Source organism: Betta splendens, chromosome 9 (assembly GCF_900634795.4).
Source record: "Betta splendens chromosome 9, fBetSpl5.4, whole genome shotgun sequence".
In the NCBI taxonomy this organism is placed as follows: domain Eukaryota; kingdom Metazoa; phylum Chordata; class Actinopteri; order Anabantiformes; family Osphronemidae; genus Betta; species Betta splendens.
Window position 1 is genome coordinate 23,457,889 of NC_040889.2, and position 23,704 is coordinate 23,481,592.

A 23,704-nucleotide genomic window follows, 5' to 3' on the forward strand; every position below is an offset into this window, starting at 1 on the left:
GGCAGTTTGATGTATTATTTTAGATTACTACCATTACTGGTTTTAATTTGACAGTGAAGATGATAATGAATATTTGGATAGTTTAGATAAGATATAATTGCCTACTTTGCATCTAGTAATATTACTAGCACACTGGTACAAGTCCCCTCATCTTATTATGGGGTAGTATAGATCTAATGAGCCCAGATTATCAGCAGCAGGGACAACGGGTGCGTTTCTGTAAATAGCCACCCACCACTGACACTGTGATGTCTCCATTTGTCAGATGCTATCAGAGTTAATCAGAGACGGCAGCCAGACATCAGGGCCTGAGCTGGAGCACACACACACAGAACAAAGTCCCAAATGAGCATCGATATAGACGTGTTGGAGTATTATCCATATTACATTATAGATCATTTCAGTTCTAATTGCCATAGTTTATTTGCTTTTGTTGTTTTAATTTATTATTATTTATAATCTATCTTATCATATCTTCTAAAATGACTGAAATAAGTCAGACTTTATTGATCCCCTTGGGGAAATTATTATTACTAATATTATAAATGCTCTTAAAACGGATGCAGAAATAGCTCTAACAGAAATTACAGAAATGCTGAGGTTATTTTTGTAGCTCAGCTGATGCAGGAATCTAATTTTTCTCTTCTTTTTTATTGTGATTGGATGTGATGTTTCTGGAGTTGAGCTGTTTTAACGGGATGGAACAAATTAACACAGGAAATACCATAAAGTGCTATTTTGTGCCTTTGTGATTCAAAAGAAACTTTTAACTCATCTATTTCCTCTCAGTGCGTATGTGAGCGTATTAAATACTCCAAATCCAATCACATGGTCTAATTGTTGGAGGCATGTCCAGTTCTACCCGTTTTCTGTGGCTGAATAAAAACACCTGGACAAACACTTTGCTCTGATGCAACTCCAACAGAAGTATTTGACAATTTCCTTTTCATTACATTCCACCAGTAAACCCGCCTTATGTTGCAGACACACGTGAAGGTAAAAGTGTCTCTGAAAGCAAACCAGCACATCATTGTGGAGGTTGTTTGGGAGAAGCTGAGCATTTTTATTCACCAAGGAATGATTCATCTACCAAATATGTTTTCAATTCATTTCACCTGTGCTTGGTTTAAAATAATAATGGAAAAAAAAAATGTTCAACAGGGTCCAAAACAGACAACTGAAATGTTCACCACAACTTTTAATACCAATGTATAGCTTGAAAGCATCTTTTCCACTTACACTTTTGGATTGTAAGAGTTAGAAAGTAAAGGCCTAATGGGCTTTAATTTTATCTTCTTCCTTCATCAACCTTCATTCCATCTTTTCTTTTTGTCATGTCTCCAAGTTGCTGAGATTTGGGACGATGCACCGAGTTGATCTTTTCAGATGCATTTAGTGTAATAGGGCTGAAATGCTCCTGCCTCTAATGTTCCTGTGCTCTTCTCACTGTGGGAGCCGTAACGTCCCTGTGTCACTTTGCAGAGTTCATTACATTAGGTGACCCCTGGGTCCCTTGCTCTCTCCGCTTTGTTAATCCCTGCAGCTGTAGCACCTCCGCATAATCATTATTGCATGTCTCCTCTCTCTCGTTGACTCTAGTCTCAACCCTGAGCATCCTCCAACAGCCAACAACAGGCTAAACCAAGGTTAATGGAAAATCATGCAAAACAGCTGTGAGGCACCATCAGCGCTCTGGAACATGGAAGAAACTTCTGATTATGATGATGATGATGAGCTATAATATGATGTTGCTGGTTTATATTGTCTTCTGTCTAAGTTGGATTTTTATATTGATTTGAATTTAGATCAGTGAGATCCGCAGTTGTACAGAACTGACCCCGGTTTAACTGAGGTCATGGTGCTGCTGGGACTCCCAACGGGAGAAAGACACACAAACACAGAGGTAAGAAGGGGGCGGAAGGGGGAGCTGAGGGAGACTGAGAGATGGGTACTTAAGCATCCGTGGTGCAATATGTAAGAGTGCGTGAAGCTGCTCGGGTGTGGATGTGCGTGGAGCGGGATGAGCCCTCCTCTCGGATCCTTCCTCTGAAGCGCTGACAGCAGGCGGACGCACGTCCACAGTCCGCGGCTCCGCGGCAGCCTCGGGGTTGTCTCCTCTCCTCGGATCGCCCCCTGGTGCCGACCCGAGCCGGCCGGTCCAGCCCGCACCGTTTGGATCCCACACGGCTGCGGTCGCGTTTCACTTTCTCCGCTCGCACGGACGCGTATTATCTCTGCCCCGTCTCTCGCTCGGATCTTTGTGTGTGGACGGCACGGCTGCGCGACGCTCCGGTGAGTACCGACGGCCGCTCTGCTCGTGTTTCCGTGCTTTCCGTGCCTTTTCCTCCTTCTTCGCTCCCGCAACTGCACTCGGAACAGATACCGAGATAAGGTGGGATAACGGGCAGCGAGTTTGGGAGAGAGGGGAAGCATTTCTCCCTAAAATGAGATTTTATCTCTTGACTAGATGCTCTACGGTGTGACTGTTGTCGTTCCGTGAGAGGGGCGTTACTGGAGCGAAGGTAGACACACAAAGGCGGCTGCACGACGCCCGCGATGAGAGAGGATGCAGCGTTTCCCGTGCGAAGTGAAACTGCCTTAACGCGTGATGGGAAGTGAACTGAGCGAAACAACAAGAAGGGAAAGAGGCGCTGCTGCACAGAGTACAACGGGAGGCAGCTTTGTTTGCTCCAACCCAACTATCACATCGGTTATCATCATGTGTGTCATCAATTAGGTGGAGCATAATTGATTTTTCAGGTAAAACACGGCGTTAGATAAATATAACGCCGAGGACAATAAATACAATTGAACAACGAGTTAAGCTATTTTGTATCGTCTGGTGGAAAAACCGCCGATTATCCTCGTTCGTAATATTTATTCCTGTTGCATAAGCAGAAGACGTGCTGAGAGAGAACGCCGAGCGCCATCTCCAGTGGTTATGCATTATTTATAAAGTTACTGTAGCTCAGTGCTTCGCCTCCCACCCAGCACAACTGTCAAGACTCCCCCTCTCTGGGCCCGATCTCCCCTCACACACAGGCAGCCCGTCCAGTGGAGCCTCACACACCATCACGCACTGTATCTAACGCTGGCGCCGAACCTCGCCACCTTTTATTGAGTCCTGAGTTAGGAGTGGAAGGAAGTACCGTGACCTTTCCAAGGGGACAATTATACGAAATGTCACGTAGAAACTGCAACTGGAAACAAATGAAATCTGCTGCTCCATCCTCTCATTGTGTCCGTGTGAGATGTGAACAGCTTGGTGCCGCACGTATTAAAGCATCGCTGAATTGACATCATTATCCTCTCTGGGCACATTAAGTTGGTGGTGTAGATTAGGTTACGCTGCTGTTACGTAACGGTAACTCTGTGGCCACACGGACCCTGTGGACGCTCAGCCCTCTGTTGCTGTGTAACTTTGGTCCTCCGCGTCTCCCTGTTCACTCCGCTCCCCCTTTTGTGTTTCCTCCTCAGCAGCGGCAGCGCGTGTGATGAGCGACGCAGCCATAGCAGCGGTGTCCCTCCGCCGTGAGCGCAACCTGCTGCTGCTGCTGTTCACCAGAGGGCAACAGGAAGCAGATTACTGAGGGATTAAATGCATGCACACATATGCACAAGCACGGAGGGCTCGAACAGGTCCGGCGTTGGGACGCATCCCACGGCGGAGCTCGCGCTCACTGAACTTGTGTGACTGCCCGAAAGCTGCTCTGTGGTATCATGGAAAAAGAGGAGGAGCCGAGAGGATGCCGTTGAATTTAAAACGCACCACCTCTCCTTCTGCCTGATTAACAGCGGTTTTAATGGTGGGTGTTTGACACAGGCTTGACGAAGGAGAGACGGGCACGGAGGCCGCCGTCAGCCTGTTGCTGTCCCGCGATACATCTGCACGCGTGTGAGCAGGAGCCGCGGCACAGAGGGCTGTTTCTATGGCTACCCCTGCCCTGAGCAGTATTAATAAGACTCACTCATATTCTGACTATCTGCGTGTGAAGGAGATACAGTGGGAGATTAGGAGCGCTCCCCTGCAGCACGCTGTGGCCCCAAATCACATCTGCTGAAGCACGTTTGCTACTTCATCATGCACTGTAGATGCTTCACCTACACATGTAAACATGTAGCTGAGTTCTTCTGATTGAACACGTTTGGTTATAATGTTTAAACAATCCGTGCTTTTGAACATGAACGATGCTAACGCAGCTGACTAGCTTTGCAATTGTAGGGATCTGTTAAAAGTTAGAACCACCTGAACGGAGCCATCATGGCCGCTCAGGACACGCTGCTCTTCTTCCACGGCTTTGACCTCAGCGGACACTTTGTCGACCTCCGACCCCTCGGCACCGGCGTCACGGGCCTGGTGCTGTCCGCCGTGGACCAGCGCACGGGGCGGCGCGTGGCCATTAAAAAGCTGGTGATGCGCGACGCCGTGACGGTGAAGCACGCCCTGCGAGAGGTCAAAATCACCCGGCGTCTGCACCACGAGAACGTGGTCTGCGTTCACGAGGTCCTGGCGCCGCACGGACGCCCGCTGCCCCAGGACCCGGCCCAGCTCAGCGCGCTCTACATCTTCCAGGAGTGCATGGAGACGGACTTGGCTCGGCTGCTGGAGCAAGGGCCGTTACCCACAGGTGTGAAGAATAAGAGACCTGAACTTTGACCTACAGTAAAAACACATTCATTAGTTTATTGGTTAATTCTGGAATAGGGACAATGGTTACTGTATTGTGTGTGTGACTCATACTGCAAATACCAAGTGTCACTATTAGGTCATGCATCATCAGAGAAAAGTCTCCTCTCTGCCCTTGAACAGATCACGCCACTCTGCTGTTCTACCAGCTGCTGAGGGGACTAAAGTTCATCCACTCGGCCAACGTCCTGCACAGAGACCTGAAGCCCGCCAACATTTTCATCAACACGGACCAACTGCTGCTCAAGATCGGAGACTTCGGGCTGGCCAGGATAGTCGACCCTCACTATTCTCACAAGGTAGAAAGTCAGAAGCGGGAGGAAACCCAAAACACATTGAAATAAACACGCACAGCGTGACGGTTCCCACATCTGGGCCTCAGGCCTCTCTGCAGTACCTGGGTCAGATGCATTCTTGTCCACGTCTGTGGGGGTGGTTTGGGATACTGCTGCTGAGGAATCCTCTTATGGAAAAGCATAAGGCTTGCACGCACGCTGTGTTTGCACAAATAATGTCTTTAATGTGGGGGTGAGATCTGAAACCTGTGTGTTGTTTTCTCCACCTCTGGGAAGAATTGTGCATGTTATGACTCCAGTTCAGCTAAACTGTCTTTCTTTCTGTGACCGGCTTCTCAGATTACACATCCCCATGTCTGATGTTCCTGAACAGTGTCTTTCACAACAGACACTCTTTCCAGCCAGAACCCTGCCATTATACTGTCCCTCCCAAGCCGGGTATCACATTTTGTACTACTCAGATCCTGTGAGTTGCTTGTGCTCTGTAGGTGACAGTTTCTGACAGATTAGTGTGACAATTTACTGATACATTGTGCTGCTTCATTATGCATGAATATCCCATAGCAGTACTTACAGTACACTAGAGGGGCATGGCATGTGTGTGTGTGTGTGTGTGTGTGTGTGGGGGGGGGGGGGGGGGGGGGGGGGGGGGGGGGGGGGGGGGGGGGGGGAAGCTCGTGTGAAAGACAATCTTTGTCAGCTCAGGACACAGGACTGGGGATCAGCTGAGAGCAGACACAGGGGTTGTGTTTGGAGGAAGGGAGGGGGAGGCAGCTAACAGATGAGGAGAAAGTGGAAAATATGGCTAGCTGCAAGAAGAGATAGATGGGTAGGTAGATAGACAGATGGACAGACAGACAGGCAGACAGCAAGGCAGGCAAGCAGGCAGACAGACAGACAGACAGACAGACAGACAGACAGACAGACAGACAGACAGACAGACAGACAGACAGGCAGACACAGACAGACACAGACAGACAGAAAGGCAGACAACCAGACAGACAGACAGACAGACAGACAGACAGACAGACAGACAGACAGACAGACAGACAGACAGACAGACAGACAGACAGCGAGTGAGGCGATGGTCTATTTGTGACGCAGTGTTGACACCAAAGCAGCTGCCTGCAGTGCATGTGTGAGCATCATCTCTGTTACTTAATAATGCAGAGCTGATTTGTTGCTTTTTCAAACATTTTGCCGTAATGGAAGCAGTGGCACTGGCTTTAGTTGTGGTGAAGATCACAATGGTCACAAATGAGCATTAACTTTCATGTTGTACAGCATATTAGATCTACACAGTGTCTTTTTTCAATTAACTGTAATTGCTCTGAATCCGTTTTTTTACCTTTCCTTTCATGGTCAGTGTGTTATATCACAGCAGTTTCATTAGCACACTGTGGCTCTGTGGTGAATTGAAATGAGGCCATCGGATGAGGCTCCTCTGAAGTGGAGTTTCGAATATACAAACATTTGTTCAGACAGAGACAGACAATAGAGAGGTGGGGGGAGAAGGAAAGCAGAGTCATGGAAAACATTCTTTGTGATGTTGTTTACAGTCTGGTACACGGGCGGGAACGCGTGTGAATCTAACCTGCTGAGCCACGGCTGAAGCCGCCCAGAAATTATTAGTGAAAGAAAACACAGGTCGAGTGAAAAGATGAGATGAGAGAAAGGGCGAAGCCCGGAGATGGATGAGGACGACACACCGAGGTGAGGAGGGGTGACGAATAATATAGTGGAAGGTGAGGATGGAAGGGAGAAGGTCAAGAGAAGGAAAGAGAACAGATGTTTTGACGCGGCCATTTATTGAACCTGACTCTCAGAATGAAGACGAGGTGAAGCTGTGTTTGTCAGACCATCAGCTCTGTCTGCGCCGTCATCCACAGAGAAGAAGAGCGGGCGAAGAAGGGAAGGTCAGGCTGTAAGGGTGCAGTGACGACAGAGTAGGGTGGAGCATAACAGGAGGAGCCAGGAGCCTGTCCCATAGACAGCAGGCCTGAAAACCCATTCTGACTGAATCCATATACCCACACATTGCTGGAGGTGATGTGGGAGCACTGGTGCGGGTGGACCACAGTGAATAAAGGCTCCGAGTCCTGCCCCAAACCTGCTGATGGAGACACAATCCACCACCCTATTATGTTACTGTCTCCAGAGATAAGGAAGGAAGCAGCATTTCGCATGTCAAGTGAAATAGCTGTAACACCAGAAGGCCAATGTACTGTCAATGTAAGTGCGAGACTCTGCTAGTATTAGGTGGCCCAGGGTGGTTTAAATGGTGTGAAAGAGCCTGCAGATCAATTTCTGACATCCATTTTCAGTATGAAAACTCATCTGGGTCAGGGTAGAGCTCACCCTGTCTATATGGCATCGAATGAAGAAGAGGAGAGACAAGGAAATGGTGAGACATGAACTGCAAATAGTTCAAAGGAGGAGAAACATCCATGTCATTTATGTTGATGTAAATTGATTAGATTTTAGACAAAGATTAACAAAATACCATGCTTTATGATAAAGTACTGACATTTGCCATCATGTCCTTGTGAATATAAAAATGTGTTTTGTGTGTTCAGTGTCAATGACTCTCAAAGTTTAAGAGCCTGAGGCAGTGAGATGTGACTCAGCAGATCAGCTGTCATGCGGTATTTGCAGGGGTTTTGAGATTTTGCGAGGTCAGAAAGTGGAGCAATTACGGAGGTGGAGTGGCGAGAGGCGACGAGCGCCTTAATGAAAATATCTCACGCTGCGTTAAGTGCATCTGTATTTTTTTTTTTTTATGCCCGTGGCTCATTTCCATGTGCAGAATCATCAGTGTTATTCAAGGGGTGAGCGTTTACTGAAGTGAGAGGCAGACGAGAGCCTGCTCTAATGAGAAACCCTGTGCCGCTAAGAGGCGCGGCGTCAAAGCCCGGCTGAGCTCAGGTAGAGATGAGGTGGAGGTGTTTGATGCTGTGGACGTGTACTTCAGCTCCATGTAGCTGACAGAACACCATGAGATCCTTGTCTAAATGAATCCAAATCTGCTCCCTGTGCAGCTGCCTTCACTGCTGTGCTTTTCTAATACCTATCATCCGCTGGATTGCAATAAACGCGAGACTCCCAGACTTAGTTCATCTCCACAGTAACTGCTACCAAGCGAATCTGCTGCATGTCCATAGCTAATGAGTCTACGGCATCTTTCTGTCCCTCTGCCCCCCCCCCCTGCTTCTCCAGGGCTATCTGTCTGAGGGCTTGGTAACTAAATGGTATCGTTCCCCCCGCCTGCTCCTGTCCCCCAACAACTATACCAAGGCCATAGACATGTGGGCCGCGGGCTGCATCCTGGCTGAGATGCTGAGTGGACGCATGCTGTTCGCAGGTACCGACCTTCTGCACTGCCCCGAAGAAACCGCGTGACACCAAGGACTATTAATGATTAAAATCCTGCAAGCTGAATGTGTTTCTAGGAATTAGTGGATTTTGTACAATTCAAAAGGTTAAACTAATACTCATTGACATGTCTACATAAATAATTAATTATAACTAACTAATTAACTAATTAGGGATTTTTTCCTGTGTTAAACTTCTTCAAGTTCTTACAACTGCATAACCAAGTACTGAGTCACATCAGGGCGGAGCTACAACAGTTTTTCTTTCTAAAGTGTCCTCCACCGAAGACACTTCATTCTCCCTCTGCAGGCTCCTTCTTTGCCTGACCAGAATAATAATTATGACAGTCTGAAGCAGATTTAGTTCGTCATGTCAGACTGACTGGACGTCCACCACTGGGGAGATGGTGCCATAGGCGCGATATCATGATCTACCGCTGCTCCTCAGTGCTAGAATTCCACACATCAGCTGCAGAGAGATGTTTGCATCATGTCCCATCTGCAGCACTAGACACTGGAAAATATGATTTCGTTTACCAGAGGGGATGCAAGGCACCGTCAAACAAACAAATAAGTGCTCCTTACCTAATGTGTTGGTATAGCACCCCCTGCTGGTGACCATAGATGAAACGGAAACCTGTAAGACGTGGAAAATGTTGCAGCAGTGTTCACTATAAGCTTCAAGCCTGTTGCAAACCCACAACAAACTAACAAGATGCTCGATGTTTGAGTAAAACCAGATATTTTCAAGTGACATTTTAAGATTGTAAGGACCAGCATTAATATTGAGGTGTGTTATAATTAATTATCACTTCTAGACTGTTTTTATTTAAACCTATCCATTCCCTCTATCATGTAACTGATCCTCTGGCTCTCCTGTGCCTCTCTCTGATTGGCCGGTTTCCTCCCAGGAGCTCATGAGCTAGAGCAGATGCAGCTGATTCTTGACACAGTGCCGGTTCTGAGAGAAGAGGACAGACAGGACCTGCTTCAGGTGACACTTCAGTGGCTTCTGCCATTTATAGGTCTGCAGGCCTGTCATGTCATACAGAACAGGATGTTGTTGTCATATTATGGTATATAAGCAGCTTTAGAGCAAAACATTAGTTTTCTTTATATATGTTAAAATTGTCACACTTACAGCACTTTTTAAGATATAAAATAATGACCATCATTTTTCTGGTCTTTGTTTCCAGGTGATGCCTTCATACGTCAGTCATGGATGGAGAGTCAGGAAACCCTTTTCTGAAGTGCTGCCTGAAGTGGATGCTCAGGGTGAGTGAAGGGAATTGCTCAGCCTCTTAGAGCTGTGAATGGCTGTAAAGCAGGACTTGGAGGTGACACAAATTATTTAGCCCTGACAGGGGAACTGAATGCCAATATATTTCATACTCCATAGCTACTGCTTAATTAGTTCCCCATCCTTTCTGCATCCCATCATCCTCTCCCCTAAGCTGTGGACTTCCTTGAGCTCATCCTGACCTTTAACCCCATGGATCGGCTGACGGCTGAGGCGGCGCTGTCCCACCCCTTCCTCCACCAGTACTCCTGTCCAGAGGACGAGCCCACTTCATCGCACCCATTCCACATAGAGGATGAGCTGGAGGACAGCCTCATCACCGAGCAGAGCCTCAGCAGCAGCAACAGTCAGGCCTCCAACACTAACTGGGACAGGTGAATGCAACATGTTTCTTATGTTAATATGGATTTATTTTATTGCACAATCGACGGCATCAGGGAGTTAGAAACAACAAATGAGCTATAGGTCTAATGCAAATGTCCGATTTCTGCCCTCCTGCAGATATGAGAACAGTTTGTCAACCGATGCGTGCTGCCGGCAGTCGGGTGGGAGGTGTCGTTGCATGCCCTCTGGCCACATGACCTCTGACCTGGGAGAAATGACAGAGGAGGAGGAGGTGCAGAGGGACCCCCGGGCCAACTCCACGGCACTGTTAGAGGAGGCTCAGGTTGGATACTCCATAGAAATATTAATGAACTTAATTAATTAATTACTTAATAATTATCACTTAAAGTTCATGAAATGGACTATTATTAAAACATTTGGTGTGATTCATGTTCACCTGTCTACGCTCATTCTATCATGCAGGTCGATCCACGCAAATACTCCCACAGCAGCTCAGCTGAACGCTTTCTGGAAAACTCTCACTCCTCCCTGGAACGCGCCTGCGCTCTGGCGTACGGCGAGCTGGACTGCGGACGCTCCTGTGACTACAAAGTGGGCTCTCCTTCGTATCTGGACAAAATCGCCTGGAGGGAGGGCAAACCTCAGCACTACTCAGAGCCTAAGCTGATACTTGACCTGTCTCACTGGAAACGTAACGCTAACATTGTCCCGGTGCCTCCTGAGCCCATCGGTGGCAGCGTGGAGGACCTGGTGGAGATGAAGGAGGAGAAAGAAGAAGAGGAGGAGACGGGGGATTTGTTTCAGGAGATCTCTCGCTGGGTGGAGAGCACCCAGTCTCGTCTGCGCTCACCCAGTCCCAGTCCAGAGCCTCATTCTCCTTCCTGCTACACCTCCTCCCCTCCTCTTCCCCTCTCTCCGACTGATCTCCCACCTCCGGTCTTCCACTACATGGAAGTTGTGCGGCAACCGTCATCTGAATATGATGAACACAGACTTAGTCCAATTCCACCTGTCACATCTTCCTCTAATTTCCTTCCTTCACTTCTTCCTTCATCCCCCACCGCTCCACTTCCTGCCCAGTCGTCCCAAATTATGTCTCCCCCTACTTCAGACTTTTTTGAATCCTCAGAATCCCAACCCCTCTCCTCCACTTCCTCCGTTACGCAGCCACTAAACGAAGGGCAGTCTCTTCCCGTGAAACAAAAAGAGCGGCTGTTCGATCTGGATGTTTTCATATCCCGAGCGCTGAAGCTGTGCAGACAGAATAAGGAGAAAGCCGATGGGATGAAAGGAAAAGAGGGAGGGTGGCGGGAGGAAAGCAAACAGTCAAGTATGAACTGTAAGGTGACAAGACTTCCAGAGCACCGGACTCCACCGCCTCAGACCCCAAACACTTGATGTTGAAGTAACTTCAGGTCCAACACAGAGAAGTGTGATAATGGCTCACTGGTACAAATGCTTGTAGAGCGTCACATATTAAGGGGTGTTCACGCTGCTTGAACATTATTGTTAGCAGCCACTGATTCTTTTGTACTACTGTAATGACACACTACACGGCATGACTCCAACTCCCACCTAAATAAGCAATCCTGTAGCTGTTCAGAGGTGCTGTCAGGCAATAAGGAGTCAGAAACAAGTTGGGTTAAAGGTGATACATGCTTCACGTCAAGAGTTTGCCTGACATGAGAATATTTAGAAAGGTATGTTATCACTGATTGTGGTATTTGTGACTTTTTCTGCAAAGGGAACAGACTAATGATAAGCATAAGCGTTAAACCTTAAACTTGCTTTATGTTTGTTATTCTATTCAATATCTTGCTGTGTCTTAGTCCGTAATTTTCCCAAACGTCTTCCAAAGGTGATTTTACCGTGTGTATCACCACAGTGATATGGGGAGTGTGTTCCCTAAGTCCTCTGAATGTATTAACTGAAAACACACCAGTCAAATTACACCCTATAGTATAGTACAACCATTCAGTTTTAATTTGATGCTCTTTCAGCCCTTCCATTGTGAATGAGCGCCCCCACTGCGACAGTACCTGCTTTGTAAACTTGTTGTAATGTTTAAATCTATAGTATATTTCTCAAGACTGTTGTTAATATTATCCTTGTGTCTTAAATAGATATTTGAGACTGTAGTCTAATTTGCAGTAAGCTGTATTTTGTTTCAATGTGGAATGCTTTATCCTGATAATTTATGATTGTTAAGCTCTTGCTTATCACGTCACCTTTTCCACTTCCTGTCTGGCTGACATACCAAACTATATTACCGTTTGCTGCGCACTTCCTGAAATCCTAGTATGCTCTCTGCACTAGACAGCTTGACATCTGTCACATGAATGTTAGCCACAGAAAGCTACCGTACAATGCAAACAATAGTAGCATATATTTTCGATGATACTACAATCCTAATAATAAATTATTTGTACTAACTATTTCCAGTAACTACACTAATACTGTAAATGAAAGAAAAATAGATATAACATATCATTTGAAATACTTTTCTATCTACAGTAGTGTGTAGGACTGTGACCTCACAGGTCTCATGTTTCCCAACCAACGTAAACATATCAAGTGAAAGGTACAGCCAAAATGTACTGTATAGACTGACTGAGTTGTCTGGCTCATACATTCTAAAATCTGTCCATCTCACCACCACTTTACTTGTTCAAAGTTATCCTGCTGAGTTAGTGCCAAAGAGGAAAACAAAACAAACAGGCTTCCCACCTATATTATTAAGGCTATTAACTGTTATTGCACACAGATTGTTTCAAAAAGTTTGAATTTCAAATCACTGCACCTGCGGCCACAGTACTCCACACAGTTTGTGAACCAAATGCCACTTGCACAACAAATGCTTTTCTGAGGATTGAGCCATACAAGATAATTGCTGACACAGCCCATAATATAACAAATCCAGATTCTTTTACATTTACAATAAACACAAAGCACATTTAGAGTCACTAGCACATTCAGGTTTCCTTTAACTACAAGTGAAACTCCATTTTTGTCTATCCCAGTTTTAGTCATTTTTAGTACTTCTAAGGTATCAAGCATATAACCAACAGAAGTTTTAATGTAAAGAAAACAGTAATATTTATGATAATTTATTATTTGTTCATATTTATAATTTATATAAGTGCATCTACCCTATGCTGCAGTGAAACAATTCAAAGTGAATCTAGTCCACACAGGTCACATTTTGTATTATACAGTTCCTCTGCAGGTAACACAAGTCAGCAATAACATCAGATTGATAACACAAGTGAACAATAAGCATAGTTCCTGAGCCGAAGTGTTTGAACAGATGTAGAAAATGTGCCTCAGTACATCTCAATGCTTCCAGCTTGCTGAATGTAACATATCCTGTCCTTTTTGCATGGCTTTTACATCTATTCAAATATCTTAAATATTGTATTTTTAATTATGTGTCACTTTGCATCACTGTTATATTACTGTAGGCCCAGATTTATTTTGTGATTATTTTCTTAAGGGGAATTGTTTTTTTTTTTGTTTGTTTTTTTTAACTTCAGAATAGCTGTGACATTTTTAAATGCTCAGTATTGGTAGTTTAGATTTTTGCAGTTTACTGGTAACTTAATAAAACAATGATTAAAGTACTTTTTGACCATCTGTCATTTGCTCTGGACACAAATCTCTCTAGAAATGTGCAATCCGTAAATTCCAAGAATCTTTTAAAACCTGGATTAAGGCTCTTGTCTAATGTGGTTTGTTGATTTTAAAGCACGTTATTGAATTTTTCATCTCTATTACGACATTCATGTGAGATAATTTTACAGTATTAGCCAGAGTTGATGAAAATCACCTACAGCAGAGAACAGTTAAGATACATAGTTAATACTTTGTTTTTGTGTGTTTATTTATGTCCCGAGCCATACAGTAAATATGGCCTGTTTTTAAGATACATATTATCCAGTAATTACGATCTTAAAACTACGCGCACATTGCAGCGGTTTACGGTAACCAAGAAGGAAATCCCAGCATGTGATTGGACGTGCAGCTTGGGTCTTGCTCTCCGTGAAGTCCTGGCTTCACTGACCAGGTGCATCTGTTGCTACTGTGAAGAGGAAAGCTAACAGCCCTCGAAGAGACAAAGAAATATGCTTTTAGAGCAGTAACTTGACCTGTTCAACGGAAAGAAACGTTTAGTATTCTACAGCGGGTAAGACGAACCGTTACTTTATTAAAATGGCAAGTCTATGTTCTCTAGGATTGACCATCCAAGAAATACCGACGGGTCTCAAGAAAGCACCGCTTAATAAACACAAAAGCTGAAAGGTCTTTTCAGACATTTAACTATAAGCTTTGGAACTGGACGCGTTTCCGTCACTGACAGCTTCGCTGTCGCCGGGTGCTGACACGCGTTTTACGTCTATTAGCTCCTTCTTTCTGAGCTAGCCTTGCGTTAGCTAGCAGTTCGTTTTTAGCTAGTCGCTGTAGGCAAATTGTGTCACCGCTTGTTTTCAGCCAGATGTTTATGCGCAAACATCTTTGTTTCGTGTTCACAACAAGACGTTTATTTCGGCCACTTCCACGTGTAACCGATTTCATGACATAGCCTCTGTTGAGCGAGAAGATAACTTCGCCCAAGGATTTACTGTCCCCACTGTCAGTTTAAGCTCTCAAATGAGTGTGTAACACACTGTGCTGTAATCTGCGTATTACGACAACCCGAGTGGTAAGAAGACACTGAGACGCAACAGCATGGATAAGTTCTTGCGTGAGGAGAGCAGCAACAAACAGCCCCTCTGTGAAGTCACGACTTGTGTATTATCCAATAGAGTTGAATTAGGAAATACAAATGTACTCTGATCCTTGTAAAATCTACCTCTAACACCATAAAAGGTTTACACATTACAAAATGCGTGTGGGTGAGATTTATTGGCTGTCAGAGTAAGAGAAGGTGCAATTCTTCAGTTAAATGTGTTGTTATTCTGTATTTGTACATAATTAATAATAATACAGAGCACTGGAAGCTATAGTACAATTTCTATTACTGAAAAATAAATTCCAGTGCACATTTCTGCCAAATGAATGAAGTATATGTTGAAGGGAGGGTGTGAGGAGGGACTAATGTTTGATTAACCAAAATAGTTTCTGTGCTGTGTAACACAAATGTTAGCATTCACATGTAGGCTGTTTCTCTTCAAATGGTAAATTAATGCAGCTTCAGAATGCCATTGTCTTTGTATCTGCTTTCAGCTGCTTTCTAAGCAGTTTCCTGGAAATGTGGTTGTAAAACCTGGACTCAGCCATCTGGCCAAGCTTGTAATTTATTTTATCAGCTATTTTGGCTGAGGCATATGACACAACCACAGTACATCCTCTGAATCTGTCCTTTTATATGTGAATGCTGAGTGTGAAAAAACAATCCTGTGTCATTTACTGAATCAAACAGAGACAGATCCAAATTTTTTTTCTCGTGTAACCAGTCTATTATAATAAGGCTTCAATTTCTAACGTGTATATAAAAATGAATACACAACCTCTTTTTAAAATTATCTCAGCAGTTTACTTTTCCCATGTCTTGTATTTCAAAGCAATAAAATCCTGTCATTAAATACTAGTACTAAAATAGAAACTGCACAAACCTTCACATTGCTCTTCCCCATGTAACTTGCTTACAAGTCCAGTTGCATTTCCTCTTGGTCACATTTAAACATTAGGCTAAGACAAAAGGACTGTGGCCGAAATAATAAAATGAAGAAAAAAGAACTAAAATTAAATGATTTATGTGCAGTTATGGTGGATATTAAGTGTTTTACATTTTGTGTCACTGTTATATTAGAGGATTGTGCATTTTAATTAATATTTAAATATATAGCTATTTTATTATTATTTCATGTGGGAAATTATTGTTTTCCTATTAGCTTTAAAGGTTCATTTGGAAGGCAGCATTTTTTTTCTAATGTCAGCATGACCTTTTGCTTCACCAGGGGGACAAAACCACTTTTAATTGTTCAGTCTACAAAGGTCTATCAGAGGACCTCTAACTGACCCCTTCTGCTTCTACTGCAACACAGCAGAATGTAATATACTGTAGCAGCAATTCACAGGTCACATGCAGTACACAGCTCTTACAATAACAACAGTGTTCCAGGCCACCAGTAGCAGCTACTAGGGTGGAGGCCCTTAGTGGGTATCCTGTAACGTTTACTGGTTCATGGGCTATAGTTTTAAAAGACATTGACAAATTGTTCTTTTGTTTATTCCTTTGGATTATCTCTGTAGATAAAAAACAACCTGAAATGCCACATACTGTACAATATGTTCTCTGTTTCCTGCAGGGTTTTTTTCAGTTCAGTGATGTAAGGATGATTTAACTTGCTCAGTCTTCATTTCAAGCTCATTCAAAAAGGATTATGACAATCTTTTTTTTCTCTCACAAACTAAATCACTTCTGTCCACATCCAGATTCTCTAATCCTCAACTTAGTCACTGTCCAGGGGACCGAGCACACTCACGGGCTTCTGTGGCTTTGTGTCAGGTCCCTGCTGATAGATTATTGTTTGTACCAAGGTGCAATAAGGCTTTGATGATGTGATGTTCAAAGGTCTTAATAATGATGCCCTCAAAGTCAGTGAAAATTGCAATGTGGCATTAAATAACAGCTATTTGCTATGGATAAAGTTTACATTTTCTGTAGAAACCCTACCACCTAGCAACTTTTTTTTTTTCTTTTTATCAGCTTTTCATCACCTTCAAGACCAGTGAATGTTTACCATGTTGTCCAAGTTAAGGATGACTTGGTCCCTGAGGCCCTGCGTCTCTGTTTGCAGATGGGCACACACCAAAGAGAAAGGGAAGCCCCTCATGCTCAACCCTCGCACTAACAAAGTAAGAAAGGATTTACGTGAAGTATTGTGCTTGTATCAGCATTTATTCAGACAGGTTTAGAATGTGCTTTGAACACTTACACTTTCTTGCCAGCAACATTGCTACTTATTGCAACCCACGTTAAGGTAAACAGCCAAAAGAAAAAATACCACCACCAGAAGTTGACCTCTAACATGGGCCTAGTAGTTGTTGAAGTGGTTGCCAAGGTTTTCCTCCCACTAACATATTTGCAGTATTGCAGTTTTAGTACATTGCATTGAATATTATTCTTTTTTTATATATACTTTGTGTTGTTTGGCTGTGTTTAATGTCTGTTTTGTCTAAATACTACTATCTAAAACATTTGTAACATGATACTGTAGCTGCTTGAAAGGGTCTCACACTTGCTGGTTATGCTGAACATGCACTAGACTGAACACGTTGGTCTAAGTATAGACATTCCAGGCTCCATGTAAACTGGTGATGGTTGGACAGTGTTTCTAATATTGTAATCACAACCCAAATATGGTCACATTGTGCTTCCATCTAGATTCCTCTGATTACATATATGAACTATTTTGATCTTGTGCAGATTTTATTTATTATTTATTTATTTATTTTTACAAAAAGCAAGTGGAAATGTGAAAACACTTTGAGGAGAGGGTCCAAAGCCTTAGGCTGTCTAGTACATATCTTCAGGTACCAGGTCTGTAGTCTTGTTGGGGCTTGTATTCACACAGTAGTTCTATTTCTAAAGATATTGTCATATGTTCATTGGTTATTTTCACCTTTTTAAGGATTAGAGTTATTCCAAAAGACATTTGAATTGCACAGTGCTAGGGGTTAGGATAAATAAAACACCAATTTTATCATCAAAACTTACATTTCAGACAAAGGGGAAATTTACTATAGGCATCAGTCTATATTGCAATATTGCAGAGGAGCAGAGGGAAGTGAAATGCTTCATCAGCATGAAACGGAGAAGCTCACAGTCAGTCTGCCTCAGACATGATGTCTTACATCCATTCAGAGGCTAGTAACTTCTCAATACCTCTTTACAAATGGGGTGTTTTTGACTAGAGTGTTTTTTATTGGTTACTTTCAAGCCACTCGTCTCTTACCTCCTATAGCTTCCACTTCCCCTGCTGCAAAACTGCTTACATCTGGTTTCCATTGTTTCTTGTCATTTTCTCCTTTTGGCTTCAATAGGCCAACCCTTTCTAGAGTTACACAGGCAACAAATGAAGATTGGGTTAAATGGCTAATTGTTAAACATCAGAAACATGATGCCTATAAACTGCACCCTTAATATTCAACTTGCCAGGTAAAATGTAAGATGATGCCACTAAATCTATCACAGAAACACTGTAAAAAGAAAATGTGTACTTTGACTTTATGACCTGTAACATTAGTTGCAAGATAAAAATTATTATTATCAAGGAAGATTCACACATTGTCTGTGTCTCAATGTTTCATGATGTTTTGTGCATTTGTGTGTTTCTTTCCAGGGCATGGCCTTCTCTCTACAGGAGCGGCAGATTTTGGGAATACACGGTCTGTTGCCTCCCAAAGTGGAGACTCAGGACCTTCAGGCCATGCGCTTTCAGAATAATCTCAAGAAAATGGTGGATCCTCTAGAAAAGTAAGGGCATGTTTTGAACATTTGAACTTGGACGTATACGTACTCTTACAATCATGTCCTAATAACACCTTCTGTATATGGCTTCAAATCCCTGTTCTCTAAATTCACAGGTATGTTTATTTAATGGGCATCCAGGAAAGAAATGAAAGGCTTTTCTATAGAGTTTTGATGGAAGACATAGAGGAACTGATGCCGATAGTTTATACTCCCACTGTCGGTCTGGCCTGCACACACTATGGACACATCTTTAGAAGGCCCAAGTAAGCATGTTCTAAAGATATCATGAAAATATAACATGCATTTAACTTGACTTTTGGTTCTAGTACAGTTGCAATGTACAGTATACCGTATATTTTAGTGGACAGATTATTGTTGTCACTGTTGTGTAGTAACTATCATGTTTTCTATCAACAGAGGATTGTTCATCTCCATCCTGGATAGAGGACATGTCCGTTCAATACTGGACAACTGGCCAGAAACTAATGTTTCAGTAAGTAAACCTAAAACCTCCCAATGCTTGCACTTATTCAATTGGTATCTCTATTAATGTAAAACGCGTGAGTCAAAGTTGAAACCCCTCAGTCACACGCGCACACACACACACACACACACACACACACACACACACACACACACACACACACACACACACACACACACACACACACACACACACACACACTCTTTTTAAATTATCTGTCAATATATATTTTTTATATTATTAGGCCCAGATTACAGATTATATGTCTAAAATGTTATCTGAAAGTTTGTCTGATCAATGTATTTGTACTTCTTTTTGTAGGCAGTAGTGGTAACTGATGGAGAGCGTATTCTAGGGTTAGGGGACCTTGGTGTTTATGGAATGGGCATCCCTGTTGGAAAACTTTGCCTGTATACTGCATGTGCTGGCATTAGACCTGAAAAATGTCTCCCCGTGGTGATAGATGTTGGCACAGACAACAAGGTAGGAACCATTGTTGCACATTATATATATTTGAAAAGCACATTTTGGCCAATGTGACCTGGTTGTCTTTTGTTCATACATATTTGGACCGGTGTTTTGTTTTTTTAATATATATTCTATTATATTGAGTTTATTTGCTTTCGGGCAGACCCTCCTGCAGGATCCACTATACATGGGTCTGTACCAGAAGCGAGACCGCTCCCAAGCTTATGACGATCTGATTGATGAGTTCATGGAGGCTGTGGTGGATAAATATGGGCAGGACACGCTGATCCAGTTTGAGGACTTTGGGAACCACAATGCCTTTCGCTTCCTCAGGAAGTACAGGGAGAAATACTGCACCTTCAACGATGACATCCAAGGTTCACACACACCCTGTCACACAGCCATTGTATTTTGTAATACGTAATTTTTAATTTCTTTTCCAAAAAGGTAAATATGTATAGCGTAGTATATACAATATAATGAAAAAATATCAACGCAAGAAGATGGTACTTCCCTTCAAAGCGCATTTGTTTACTGTTTTATACATCCATGTTTCCAGGCACTGCATCTGTAGCTCTTGCTGGTCTGTTGGCAGCTCAGAGAGCTGTTGGCAAACCCATCACTGAACACCGGGTGCTTTTCCTGGGAGCTGGAGAGGTGAGCTAATATTTATTCATTAGTGCTTTAGTCAAATTTTTCCTCTGAACCTTTTTTTTTTAATTGAGTTCATTGTGCTTCGTGTGTTTGGCCTTCTGAGTTTCCTGCACCCTCAGTCTGATGGAGAGTAGCCACAGTATTAAATTGTGTTCAGCTATATCAGTAGTCACGTGAGATTCATGACTGTTCATAGGGCATAGAAAATTTGACTATATGTCAGGACAGACTGACATCTAGTGGCCAATGTTGTCAGTGCTTGTAAATAGGGTTAGGTAAATAATTATTAGCCACTTTTTTAATTTAATTTAATTTAATTTAATTTAATTTAATTTAATTTAATTTAATTTAATTTAATTTAATTTAATTTAATTTAATTTAATTTAATTTAAGTATTAACTAATAATTAATTCAATCAATTATTAATCTAACATGATTCTCTCCATAGGCTGCACTTGGTATTGCCAATCTGATTGTCATGGCCATGATGGAGACGGGGATGAGTCAGAGTGAGGCCAGAGAAAAGATTTGGATGTTTGATAAAGATGGTTTACTTGTGAAGGTCGGTGTGTTTTTGTGTCACAGTCATTGACTTAGACATTCATTAGCAACTTGTAAGCACTAATTTACAATTCATTACATCAATTATTTATTGTTGTCATCGCTCTTCTGTATGCAACCCCAGGGCCGATCACAGGAAATAGACGCTAACCAGGAGGCATTTGTCCATGACAGTCCAGGGAATGTACAGAGCTTCCTAGATGCTGTCAACACCATCAAACCCACAGCTATCATTGGTAAGGGGTTGTGTAACATCAAAGCCTGCCAGTGCAATTAATCATACTTAAAACTCATTGCAAACTGTTCTCTTTGCTTTTAGGTGTGTCAGGAGCCGGACGTCTGTTCACCCACGATGTTATCAAGGCTATGGGAACCCTGAATAAACGGCCAATCATTTTTGCCCTGAGTAACCCAACCAACAAAGCAGAATGCACAGCAGAGGACGCCTACACACTGACAGATGTACACAGTTGTTCTTGGCCATTTTTTTAGTCTTCAACTTTCTCTGCTTTTTGGTTGTATTTTTTCCTCATCATACAGTACCTCTTGGTTTTCTTTCCCCACAGGGTAGATGCCTCTTTGCCAGTGGCAGTCCATTTGGTCCAGTGACTCTGAGTGATGGTCGTGTTTTTACTCCTGGCCAAGGGAACAATGCTTACATCTTCCCAGGTCAGGAGAAGTAACCACTTGATATACTATTTTTCTGGATGCTGGGTAGAGATGACAGCTGAGAAACTCATGGTGTGCTTATTGCAGGTGTCGCTCTGGCTGTGATCCTGAGCGGAGTGAGACACATTAGTGACACAGTGTTCTTAGAGGCTGCCAAGGTCTGCATTGTGTTTTGTTTTTCATTTCTAATTCTTACAGACATGTGTCCTAAGTCTAAAGTTGTTTTTTTTTTTATTTCACTACGCTTAGACCCTTGCAGAGCAGCTGACAGACAAAGAGCTTGAAGAAGGCAGACTCTACCCTCCTCTTTCCAACATCCGAGAGGTTTCTGTCCAAATGGCTGTCAAGGCAAGTCTGCTTAACATATTCTTGCTAATGTTTTTTTATGATTCTGTTCCACTGGCAAACCTAGTAATTCTAAACTACAGCTAGTTAGAGTTGAACAACCTAACCTGTGTCACTTATTTGTGTTTGCCTGTGCGCAGGTGGTGGAGTATGTCTATGCTAAAGGCATGGCATTTCGCTACCCTGAGCCCGTGGACAAGAATGGCTTCGTACGTGCCACGGTCTGGAACACCAACTATGACTCCTTCCTCCCAGATACCTATGACTGGCCAGGCATGAGCTTCAGCCCCAAGACCAATTAAAAATTTCAGTTTGTTGGGTTTTTTTGTTTTTTTTTGTTTTAAACCTTGATGATGATGATTTAAAATGACTAGTTTTCTCGGTGCAAATGCAGCACATTTGGACTAAGAAAACAGTCTCTTAAGATCAGTGTAAAAAGAAGGAAGTTTCAATGGTAATAGATGCTCCCTCCTCGTGCACTGTGCCTGCAGGGCCACCTGCTGGTGGAGAAAAGCAATCAATTCTCTGTCCACACCAACAAAAACGGAAACTCTAGATAATCCAAATACCACATGAATGTTCCACTGCAGTAGTAAAGCACAACACAGTGGACATAACTTTTTAGCTATGTTTTGTTTTCCTTGTTTTAACCTCAGATTTCCCTGGTAGAAAGTAACGCTAAATAGGTATAAGTAAATTGCTACATTATTATCATAATTTCACTCCACTCCACTAGATTGAATTTTTGTTATGTTATATTTATTGCTTTGGACACCAGTCAGCCTCCTACTGTCAGACTCTGCTCTTTTTCTATCATATTGATGATACAGAAAGTGTGAAGGATTGTTTAAATACAGACCTTGGAACACAATGCCAAGGGTTCAGGAAGAGAAGTAAATATATGACTAGACCTTCAGCTACAAAACCCTTGAAAAACCGGCATCCACTCCCTATTTTTATTAGTTTAAATGCTTTTGCCATGTATTTATGTCTTTTATAATATTTTATAGTTAGTCATAGTACATTTAAGGTTGCTAAGATTGTCCCCCCCCCCCAAAAAAAAATATAAAATAGATTTTGTGTGAAATACAAGTTAAATATAAACCGTATCCCTAAAAAAAGGTGCAGTTAAGATGAATTAATGTTATTGTTGTTTACTGTGCATGCACTTTTATGGAAACAAGACTTTGCTGAAAGAATATGTATAAATTTGTATTAAGCATGTCCGTGTGTGGGTTTAACAAATATAGGACAATGAACTTGCTTATTAAGTTCTAGACATATGTGATAGTTCGCTTATTGGATAATCTATCGATCCAGTCATTCATCTATCCAGCTGACTTGCAAGAATCTTATTACAGAACGTTAATGACCAAATAGCACTGCTAAAAGATTTTATTAGTACCTTCAGAAAACCCAGATAATTAATGACCATGTCCTATTACCCATACTACAAACCATCAGGCAGCTTATTCAGATGTTACCCCTTTAAGAGCATCCATTGCACATTAAATAGTTTGAAGGATAGATACTAAGCAACTGCTTCATTTTAACCTCAGGAATTAGTCTTAGGACCTTCTAAACACTTGCATCCAAGTGCCTGCACAACATTAACTGTTTTTTCTTGTACCTCCACGCTCCAGAGCCAGCTACTGTAGCTTTTTGTTAACTGTGCAGCTATTTTTAGAAAGACTGTTGAGCAGCTGGTTGTGAACATAGAAGCAGGTTTTTACTCTTAACCTTAAGTGAAACTATTTTTTCAAAATAAACTGTATGGAAAGAGTTAAATCCCATTATGTTTTTTGTGCTTTGAGGATCTGAATTTTATTGTCCCCCTTAATGTCTTGTGTACTTCATAAAGTGTGGACTTTGTGTTTTTGGTGTTTGTATCTGCAAAACAAAAGAGTTATTTAGCTTCACCTCAATTGTGTCTTAGCATTTGTACTTGGAGAGCAGTTGTGCTGACTCATTCATTGTAGTACAATATTTAATGTGATATTGATGGTACAAAATAAACTTTTTTTTAATTTAGACTTATTTGTTTAAGT

General features: G+C 42.6%; 2 protein-coding genes across 4 annotated transcripts; both read left to right on the top strand.

Annotated features, from left to right (window-relative positions):
• Positions 1-1,625: 1,625 nt before the first annotated feature.
• On the top strand, positions 1,626-13,619 carry mapk4 (mitogen-activated protein kinase 4). 3 transcript variants are annotated; one of them, XM_029161265.3, is made up of 9 exons: positions 1,626-2,760; positions 3,478-4,628; positions 4,811-4,986; positions 8,200-8,344; positions 9,266-9,348; positions 9,551-9,629; positions 9,809-10,028; positions 10,156-10,321; positions 10,462-13,619. In XM_029161265.3, the coding sequence occupies exons 2-9, from the start codon at positions 4,262-4,264 to the stop codon at positions 11,395-11,397; spliced, it is 2,172 nt and encodes a 723-aa protein (XP_029017098.1). In that variant the 5' UTR covers positions 1,626-2,760; positions 3,478-4,261; the 3' UTR covers positions 11,398-13,619. The 3 variants fall into 3 exon arrangements, with proteins under 3 accessions (XP_029017098.1, XP_029017096.1, XP_029017097.1); XM_029161263.3 differs by having other exon boundaries at positions 1,626-2,292; positions 2,468-4,628; XM_029161264.3 differs by having other exon boundaries at positions 1,626-2,292.
• Positions 13,620-13,970: 351 nt separating this feature from the next.
• Positions 13,971-23,685, top strand: me2 (malic enzyme 2, NAD(+)-dependent, mitochondrial). The gene is made up of 15 exons (XM_029161266.3): positions 13,971-14,182; positions 16,709-16,857; positions 18,345-18,478; positions 18,589-18,738; positions 18,893-18,968; positions 19,281-19,442; positions 19,591-19,804; positions 19,987-20,084; positions 20,530-20,643; positions 20,767-20,878; positions 20,962-21,104; positions 21,209-21,311; positions 21,399-21,469; positions 21,561-21,659; positions 21,797-23,685. Exons 2-15 carry the CDS (start codon positions 16,735-16,737, stop codon positions 21,956-21,958), a joined length of 1,761 nt encoding a protein of 586 aa, XP_029017099.1. The 5' UTR covers positions 13,971-14,182; positions 16,709-16,734; the 3' UTR covers positions 21,959-23,685.
• The last annotated feature ends 19 nt before the right edge of the window (positions 23,686-23,704 follow it).

Bases quoted from the DNA above. Each gene is read 5' to 3' on its own strand.
- mapk4 (XM_029161265.3), top strand. From the start codon at position 4,262: ATGGCCGCTCAGGACACGCTGCTCTTCTTCCACGGCTTTGACCTCAGC. The intron at 4,987-8,199 runs GTAGAAAGTCAG...CTGCTTCTCCAG, and splicing joins ACCCTCACTATTCTCACAAG to GGCTATCTGTCTGAGGGCTT. The intron at 10,322-10,461 runs GTTGGATACTCC...TCTATCATGCAG, and splicing joins CACTGTTAGAGGAGGCTCAG to GTCGATCCACGCAAATACTC.
- me2 (XM_029161266.3), top strand. From the start codon at position 16,735: ATGTTTACCATGTTGTCCAAGTTAAGGATGACTTGGTCCCTGAGGCCC. The intron at 19,805-19,986 runs GTTCACACACAC...CCATGTTTCCAG, and splicing joins CTTCAACGATGACATCCAAG to GCACTGCATCTGTAGCTCTT. The intron at 21,312-21,398 runs GTCAGGAGAAGT...TGCTTATTGCAG, and splicing joins CAATGCTTACATCTTCCCAG to GTGTCGCTCTGGCTGTGATC.